General features: G+C 36.5%; 1 protein-coding gene across 2 annotated transcripts; it reads left to right on the plus strand.

The window, feature by feature from the left end:
* Positions 1-8,276: 8,276 nt before the first annotated feature.
* LOC125777107 (ryncolin-4-like) lies at positions 8,277-9,155 on the plus strand. 2 transcript variants are annotated; one of them, XM_049451034.1, is made up of 3 exons: positions 8,277-8,692; positions 8,766-8,897; positions 8,943-9,155. In XM_049451034.1, the coding sequence occupies exons 1-3, from the start codon at positions 8,481-8,483 to the stop codon at positions 9,037-9,039; spliced, it is 441 nt and encodes a 146-aa protein (XP_049306991.1). In that variant the 5' UTR covers positions 8,277-8,480; the 3' UTR covers positions 9,040-9,155. The 2 variants fall into 2 exon arrangements, with proteins under 2 accessions (XP_049306991.1, XP_049306992.1); XM_049451035.1 differs by having other exon boundaries at positions 8,288-8,692; positions 8,952-9,155.
* Positions 9,156-9,622: the final 467 nt, after the last annotated feature.

Here is a 9,622-nt window from a genome sequence, read left to right on the forward strand (position 1 = left end):
AGCGTGCTCGGGTTTTCGCTCACCCCTGTCACTGTTGCAGAAAAAGAAATTGAATCTCGCGACAGCTCTGGTAGGAAAAAAGTCACTGGTTCTTGTCACGTTTGTTACCAACTGACAATCAAAAAGCGAAGAAAAACACGAAAAAGCTGTACCAATTGCAAAAAGACGAACACTCTATATAAAAAATAATATGTACTGATTGTGCTGAATAATTAATGAAGATTTAATAAATTTATGTTGCCAATTCAAGTAATTATTTATTTATTATCCCTAGTTTTCTAGTTGAAAATTTATCAGTATTGAATATCATTTACAGAGGATTGCATTGTTTTTCACATAGTGGGTACCCGGGTACCCGGGTGCTCCGCGAGTTACCTAATTTCAAACATTTTTTTCAACTTCCTAAAATTTTTTTTTCAATTTTGAGTACTGGTATAGTTTTGTTGGAAGTTAAATCGCAAGGATCCGGAAGCTCAGTGCGAAAATAAATTATTTCACTGAATTACTAGCAGAAAATTGTGGTGCTGGACACCCGGGTACCCGGGTGCTCACATAAGGGTTAAAGGTTTTGAGATTTCGCCAGACTGTTTCCTAAGCAACTCTTTCATCTTAGGAAGTTTTCCAAAATAAGTTCCGATTCACACAAATCCTTTAAAATTTTCCACTATACTTCCTAAGAGTGATTCCTACCTATACTTGTACAAGTCTATAAAAACGGCAAAGTGATTCCAGTGAAAACCTAATTTCCTCTTCGCTGGAGAAACTGCTCTAAATCACTCTTTTTATCTGCCTCATCGGTATGGGCTCTTATTGTATAATACATACGAGTATGTATGTTCTTGCGTATATAATTATATTAAGTTTTAGTGTATGTTAGTACACACAGTAGGGTGAACCAAAAGCAAAGCCTTCGTATTTATAGTTTAAAAGCAACTCCACTTCAGGGCATGATATTTACTTGATAATTTTAAAAGGTGCGGGAAGCTTTTAATCTTTTTGAAAAGTGATAAAATCCAAAATATTGGGTAGTCGAAAAAGTCCTTTCGTATGTTGTCAACATATAGTGTTAAAAGGTAAGATTTTAGGCTTCATTTAAAATATTTTTGTATAAAAAAGGGAAGAATGTCTCGCAGGCCACCAATGAAATTGATGAAGCTTACGGAGACAATGCTGTATCAGTTTGTATAGCACAACAATGGTTCGCTTACTTCCGTTTTGGAAATTTCTATGTGAAAGATACACTTCGCTCTGGCCGAAATATTGTTGAAAATGTCGATGAAATTATGGAAAAGATTGACCAGGACGGTCACATAATACGAAAAGTGAATCAAATAGGAAAACAATGTGCGAAAAAGACAAATTTTTATTTATAAATGTACAAAAGTAGACATCCGACATAAAAAATCCGAATTACAGAGACCTCGAATTCTGGAAAGAAATTTGTATGAAATTTGATTTTCATTTTGATTTTCATTCAGAGTCCGAGTTAAGGAGAACTTCGAGTTAAACATAGAAGTTCGAGTTGGTAGTTCAACTGTATTTTAATTTACATATTTTCAACTGTAGTGACTTTTTTTGTGAAATTTGCACAGTTTATTTTATTTTTTTTATTTAAAATACACTTAAACCGCTGCTTTTAAATAAACAACATTTTTAATTAAAAAAAGGCTTGAGGTGGATATTTAAGACAATTTTATATTTTAGAAGATTACAATTTTTTTTCCAAACATTACCAAAAATGTGATTTTAAGGAAAAATACTTATTTTGCATATTATTTAAATGGAAACCTTTTTGGCTCGCCCTTAAATAAAGCCGCCAACATATCGTGTCGACAGTTTTATATTTCGCGGCAGCTGTTTGGATGCCGACGTGCGAAATAAACTCCCAAGATCTATTATTTTTTATAGCTGCGTAAAGTTATAAGCGGAGGCAGGTGAACGTTCAATGAAAGACGCGAGAAAAAACATAAAAGAAATATTATTGCAGGTTACTCTATAAAAATTTGAAAGACTCGCACGTGAACTGTCAAGCGCTTATGGGCATGTGGGACTTGACGATTTGCTTATTGAATCAGTAGCGCAGCCCCATAAGTAAACAAGCTAAATTTAACAAAACCTTTATCTACCTATGTATGAGTATGTGTATGCAACTGTGTGTGTGAACCTTGTTTATTTAACAAATTGTCAATAAGCAAGAAATTTTTAATCAATTGCTATCAGTGAAAAGTTTGAGTAAAAGAATCGTAAGTAAGGAAAGATAGGGTTTTTTTAGGAGTAAAAAAACACAGAAATTGTAGTAAAATGGGCAATTTTTTAGATTTATTAGTTCGCGACATTTATTACATTTGGTGTTGAAAATAATTTTTGGCACTTTTTGAAAATTCCGTCGATCCAATTTTGCGTCACTTTTTCCAATAGCATTTTTGCCGACACTCACCAGAAGCGCATAAAATGTTAATTTTCAATTTTTGGTTGACTAAAGCTAAATTATACATATGGATTGTATGTATTATTAATATTGGCTGACATATACCAAGTATAGTTTAAAATGAATCTGAATTTCGATATAAGTGGTGCAAATCGGTGTACTAACTAGATATAGGGTTTCACCTCAAAGTGGCTGGAGCACCGTCTATTGTCGAACTATGGTTGTTGAAGCTCCTTTGTGTCAATTTGGGTGTAAAATTTAAAGCTTCTGAGAACAGAACAGTTCATCTTACTGAAATTCACTCGATCTACTCTGAAAGTATTATTCACGGGACAGAAACCGCCACGGTTTCTTTCTTTATAAACCTTCGAATTTTTCAGACTGATTAAAGAGTTATAACATTGCTTTGACAAATGCATTGAGTTAAAAGGAAAAATATGTCGAATATTCGCTATTCCAGGAGTCCTTTCCTTTTGGATAAGTATTTATTGAACAACGTTCGTACCACTTTTACGGTTACTTATACTAATAAGATTAAGATTTTCAATAGGCCAATAGCCAGAAGTCACACGGAGCAAAATCTTGCGAATACGGCAATATTGCTTGAAAATTTGGCGAATAATTTTTAGAAGAATCAACGCAGTTTGCGACGGTGCATTATCGCGGTGCAGAAACCATGAGTTCACGGCGAATAACTCCGCCCTCTTTCACGTTTGGCCGGTCGGAAGGAGTTGGGGGTGCATCAAAAACGATGAACGCCAAGCGAAGAAAACTGTCAACGCAACCTTTTTTATGAATGATATTATAGCTTCCTTTTAACCGAAATTAACGTTTTTTCTTATTTTCTCAAGAATTATAATGATCAACTGAAATTTGAATGGAAGTTTAATGGTCTCAGTGAATAATAAAAGTTTCATCAATTAATAACTAAAGTAAAATATTTAAGCGAAAAATAGTCATATGAGTTTCACCTCTTTTCAAAAAAGAGTTTCGACTCTTAAATACTGAGTTTGCTTTGAAGCCAACATGTGGTATATATATAAATAATATATTTTGGCAGTTACTAAAGCAAAAGTGAAAACAACTTCAATGCCAACAATAACGGAACAACAGTTTGAACATTAAGAAGCTATCAGCAAACTTCTTTAAGTCATAAAATCTTTGCAAAAACATAGTTTGTCTTTCGAAGCAGATCCATCATACACACAAGTACTCGTAAATCATGCTTTTTATACACAAAGGGAAACTAGGAAAATACAAGCAAACAAGTCTTAAAATAGCATAACCGTAAAAAATGCAACAAATTGTTTTTACAACTTATGTCTCACTCACAGCTGTGGCATGCAACATACATACAGACACAGTTCTTCAGCTGCTGGTTACCATCGCTGCCTTTTGACTATTACGACTGTCTGGGGAAATTAGAATTGTCGTATTGCTATATTAAATTGATATTTTGACAAAGTAGTGCAGTTGGCAGCAGGCAAACAGTCAATTCAACTGTCAGATTCGCTTGCGATATGCAAATTTTGCTCGTCGAAGGGGAGTTAGTTTGTATATGTGTGTGTACGTATGTATATTGGTTAATGTCGACGTCGACGTATTGCCTTGAATTTAAGTAAAATCACAAGAAATAATATATCGACAAAAGAGTTGGTTTGTCAAGTTGCAAAGATAAGAAAAACATGACAAGTGCGTTGAGTATTACAAATTAGTGTTTACTTTCTTAATGAATACGAAGATGGAGTTAAATATTATAAGAAACTAAGTTTCTTTATGTTCTCATTTTCTAATAATATTATCTATTACTTGAGCAGACAAGATAACATAATAAGACAAAGTCCAGATTTACCGACGGAAGATTGGATTGCACTGAAAGTCGTTAACTCTGGCAAGAAGTATAAAAGTCAAAACTGTATCCTTCATATAAACAAGTCGGTTTGGGAAGATTAAGTGGGGAGTAGTATTCTTCGACCCAAGAAACGCAACCCGGCGACAACAGTAAAAACTCACTAGAGAAGATGGAAAAGAACCTAGGACAGTTCCTAAGGTCTACCTTATAGCTTTAAGATGAAGGTAAAGACAGAGTCGGAGATTCAACCAGGTCCCGCAAATAAACCCTATCTTAACAGTGAAATCTTTTCCGATAAATATGAAAATTCGCCTCTGCCGAACATTAATTCGAAGATGATGCGGCTTAAGGTTTGGAACCAGGATTAGCCTCGGGAATCATGGTATCTAAATGAAGGTTATTAATATTCTATATATGTATATACTTTTGGTGTACAACTAACGAGATGAGAACTTGTAAAAAAAGAATGCATTCGTATATTATTCTAATGTCTCTTTAGTAGCAGTAAGGAATGGCAAGGACGAGGATGAAACACTCGCAATAAAGCTCCGGAGGTTGGTGTACACGATTGATAAAGTGAAAAGACTTCTGGTAATAAGATGCCAAAGCCCATCCATCACACAGTATGGAATAGCGGAGGTACCAACGAAAGGGGTGCGTCTTTACCAATCTTTGCAATGGTAAGTAATCTAGCAGTAGAAAACCTTGTGGAGAAACCAACATATATTGGCCCTAATTCAAAGAACGTGCTTGATATTACATTGTTTGCTAATAAAAGGCTGATGTGAGTCGTAAACTATGGTTTTTCTGACCATAGGAATGTGAGGTTCTCTTAAAACTCTCAGTCCATAAAAAAAGTGAAGTCTAAGAATACTGACAAGGATTTATACTGGAAGTTAGTAATAATGAATTTTTTTCGACAGTCACACTCACAAAAAAAAAAATCACTTGTCCTTCTGTACTGGTGTGAAAAAGAGATGCGTAAAACGAAAAGAAAGCCGTGGAAGAGTTTCTGCGGCAAGATAGAAGAGGCAACCGAGGTAGCTAGGCTTAGGAGTTTAATATCCAAGCACTGGACTACTCCTAAACTACTATGTGAGAAATACGGGAAGGGATTGGGTGTAGTGATAAATCACTTTCTGAAAGGGCTGACATACCGATTAGGGTGATATGGCATAATGCCTCTTATGCTACTGTCCAGTCTTATCTAGAACTCGTTTCAGACGTCCGTCTTAGAGCTTTGAAGTTTAAGAGATTAAATGAAGTGCTAGAATAAGAAATCAAATTGCTCTTAAAGCTCACAAAGACCGTTGACATACTTTATGACAAATACTTTAGGTCAGCTTAAATTTTACTTCTTCTGGCATTACTAAGAGTTGAAAGCGGTTACCTACAGGTTTTACTCAATTGATCCCTGTCAAAAAGGAAACCTTTAAATGTCTCATAAAAAGTTTTATTGTCCTAATGAATCCAAATGGAAGCCTTCTGCTTCAGATGGTATGTCCTGATAATTTTCGAAAGCTTTCTAAAATATGCGGAATTAATAACTTTCCCTATTGGCATCAATTAAGATTCACCGCATCTTCAAATTTCGAAATTTTGTTGTGTCTTCCGCTTTAATCTCATTACCGCCTTTGATGCAACAAGTGCTAACGCCTTTGTTTAGACTGCAGATAAGCCACACGACACACGTTCTACATCACACCATCTTCTCGTATATACATACTTATACAATAGTATATGTGTGAGTGTGTGTGTACTATTGTTGTGGTGTTTAAACATTTGTTGTGGCACATAAATCAATCTCGCATGTCAGTTGTCAGCATTTGGTCGGTAATTTATTGCGCATCATCTTTCATTAACTACTTGTCATGTGGCACATATGTATGTGTGTGTGTGTGTACGGATGTGTGGCTCTATGCAAAACTACGTTTATGGTCGTCTACGCAGATCCATGAATGAATATTCGAGAGTAATTTGAGTGCACGAAAGTGATAAGGAATGTCAAAGTGGATTTGCCGACCTCAAGGTTTGAAGGTTACAGCGATGGCAAATGAAGGAAGTAATTTTGTTGGAGAAAGTGAACTGAATTTTTGATTTATTTGGTAAAATAAACATAGACGCCTTATGGAATGCGCTTTTAGAGCTAATCAAATTACAAGGAGCGTTCCAAAGAAAACAGAACTTTTTGAATACAGCGCCCCCTGATGGCGTCATCTATATGTCGACTGGTGCGTTAGAATTTGCTGTATTTATTGATTGTCCAGTGATTTCATATCATTTCATTGATTAGAAGTGAAGTTGTTACGTTTTAAGTGTCAGTATGTTTGTGTTATCGGTGCGAAAATGAGCTTCGAACAATGAGCCAACATTAAATTTTGTTTTAAAATTGGGAAAACTTTTACCGATACGTTTCAATTGATGAAATAAGTTTATGGCGATGATTGCCTATCCCGTAGTAGAGTACACGAGTGGTTTCAACGTTTTCAAAGTGGTCGTGAGGACATAAATGACAATCAACATGAGGGCCAATTAAAATCCGTGATCACCGGAAATTCCATCGAAACTGTGCATGAATTCATCAAACATCAGCCGAAATCATCATTGAAACTCATGGAAATGGAATTGAACGTCTCCAAAATATCGATTTATCGCATTTTGTCCAAACATTTGGGGTTACGAAAGGTGTGTCCTCGGTTTGTTTCGCACAAATTGACTGACGACCAAAAATTGCTCAGAATCTAACATACGAAGGACATCATTAAAGGGGTCAAAGAAGACAAATACTTCCTTTACAATATTGTGACTGGTGACGAAACGTGGTGTTTCCAATATGATCCCGAAACGAAACGCCAGAGTCCTGAATGGAAGGAACCAGACGATCCGAAACCCCAAAAATCACGCATGGAGAAGTCAAAAATGAAGACAATGCTGATTTGTTTTTATGATTCCAAGGGTATTGTCCACAGAGAATATGTTCAACCCAGCCAAAACGTTAATGTGGTATTCTGCCTTGGAGCTTTTAAGCGTATGGTACGCTGAATTCGACTTGTTCGGCCCGAATATCGCGAAGATGAAAGTTGCACGATAATACGCCGTCTCATTGATCGACGCTTGTGACCGATTATTTCACCGAAAATGTCATTTTAACCATTAACCACTCCCCGCATTCACCTGATATGGCACCGTGCGACTTCTTCCTTTTTGGAGAACTGCATTTTCTCATGAAAGGAAAGCAAAAAAATGTATTTTGCAGTACCTACAAATCACCGCTAAAGACATTTTCCTAAGCGGCAACCCTTCTCAACAAATTTGAGAGAAACCAAAAAGTCAAAAAATCAAACTACAATTACAAATTAAGAGTTCTAATAGCCCTCTGCACATCCAAACTTGTTGCCGGCTTACCAAATGTACCCCAATAATTTTACCGTTCACCAACACAAACGGTGCCAAGTGATCTCAGCTCTGTCTTATTATCAAAGAAGGTATTTAATTAAATTGAACCATTGCAAAAGTCTTACTTATGTCGCTTAATAGTGTCGGTATATAATCAATAGAGTTCTTTTTGATAAATATTATTATCTACCATGTAGATAATGCCAAATTATAAGGCTATGCCATATCGAACCCGTAAATTGTACAATATCTTAATTTTTGGAACTTCTACAACAATCAACGCCTTTGTGACAGTTGCTATTCCAAATCCATAAGCTTAGTTACAGCTGCTCAAACAAAGTTTACGTATTATACACCCTTCTTCTGAAGAATCTGCTCAGGGCACCCATCTCACGAAGTGAAATCGTATATAAAGCACAGCTGAATGCCTCAGGAGGGTTATTTAGTAAAGTAAATTCGCGAAGATGTGCAGACAACACTGGATCTCGTTGCTTTCAGCTTTGCTGCTAATTTACTGTGGTCCCGGTGCCAGTACAGAAACCGTTGGATTGCCACTGCCACAAGGTGCTGTTCTATGTTAACTGTTTGCTGGATCCATTGGGTGGAGATGCCTGAACGCTAATACAATGACGACAAAACAAATCTATAGCCTTTTATCAAGGCTGGGAAGAGTACAAGAACGGCTTTGGCAACTTAAATACGAATTTCTTTATTGGTCTCGATAAATTACATGCCCTAACGGAGTCACAGTTGCACGAATTATGGATCGAGTTGAAGGACTTCGACGGTGTGGAGAAGCATGCCATGTACGACAGTTTTGCCATTACAGACGAGAGCCAAAAATATGCAATGAGTATTTTAGGCACATATTCGGGCACAGCAGGTGACGACTTAACTGAGGTACATAGTGGCGCGAACTTCAGCACATTCGATCAGGATAATAGCGGCGGTACTTACAATTGCCCATTTTATTTGAAAGGCGGTTGGTGGTATGCAAAGTGGCCTTGCGGTGAAAGGTAAATTTACATATTTACTAATGCAAGCATAAATGAAAATAAGAAATTAATTGACGTTTCCATCAACTTATAGCAACCTAAATGGAGTCTACCATAATGGCTCCTATGATGAGAAGTATGCTGAAGGTATAACTTGGCCGAATTGGCGTGGATCCAAATACTCTATGAAATATGTGCATATGGCAATCAGACCAAAATCGAATTAGTAAGTAATAAGGGAATAATAAGTATCAATGACGCGGTAATAAAGTCCTTATAGGAAGACAGCAGATTCAAGCACTCTTTTAACCCGGATTACGTCACCGCAACATTCTAAACCCAAACCAAACAATCACGCCAAGCTGTAGGTCTGTTCGTCAGCACGAAGTCAACCAACCTACATATATATTTAGATAAGTATACATTATAATAGAAACTACTCTGCAGAATATCAAATAAAGTAAAATGATTCGGATTAAATTAATTGTAGTTTTTTGGATCTAGGGACCGTAATGCTTGCTCGTCAACCAACGAATGTCTCTCACTTGCAAACTGTCGGCGACAATATGTTCACCGGAAGTGGTGTATTCTGAACGTTGAACTTGTTTTTAAATCTTGATAATATGCTATACATTTATATATTATAGTTAGACTTTGTTCATATTCCACGAAGCGGTCGTTTGAGTTTGCTGAACAACCAGAAGTCACTGGGAGCTATATCAGACGAACACGATGGTTGCATCACGACATTGGCGAAAAAATTGACGAAAAACTCTCGAAGAATCAATGCAAGTTGTCGGCCCATAACTACGGACTCTAGTTAGGAGTAGCTTTACACAATCGATGCATAACACTCAAATGGTATTCCCTGTAGACCGTTTGGCCGGTCGGAAGGAATTCGGAGCGCACTACACACCTCGATAATCGAAGAAAACTGTCAACATAACCTTG

The sequence above is a fragment of the Bactrocera dorsalis genome, chromosome 3, assembly GCF_023373825.1.
Source record: "Bactrocera dorsalis isolate Fly_Bdor chromosome 3, ASM2337382v1, whole genome shotgun sequence".
Classification (NCBI taxonomy): Eukaryota; Metazoa; Arthropoda; class Insecta; order Diptera; family Tephritidae; genus Bactrocera; species Bactrocera dorsalis.

Excerpts from the sequence above, each read along its gene's own strand:
- LOC125777107 (XM_049451034.1), top strand. The coding sequence starts at position 8,481 with ATGTACGACAGTTTTGCCATTACAGACGAGAGCCAAAAATATGCAATG. Across the intron at positions 8,693-8,765 it reads AAGTGGCCTTGCGGTGAAAG|CAACCTAAATGGAGTCTACC; the intron begins GTAAATTTACAT and ends ATCAACTTATAG. Across the intron at positions 8,898-8,942 it reads ATCAGACCAAAATCGAATTA|TCCTTATAGGAAGACAGCAG; the intron begins GTAAGTAATAAG and ends GCGGTAATAAAG.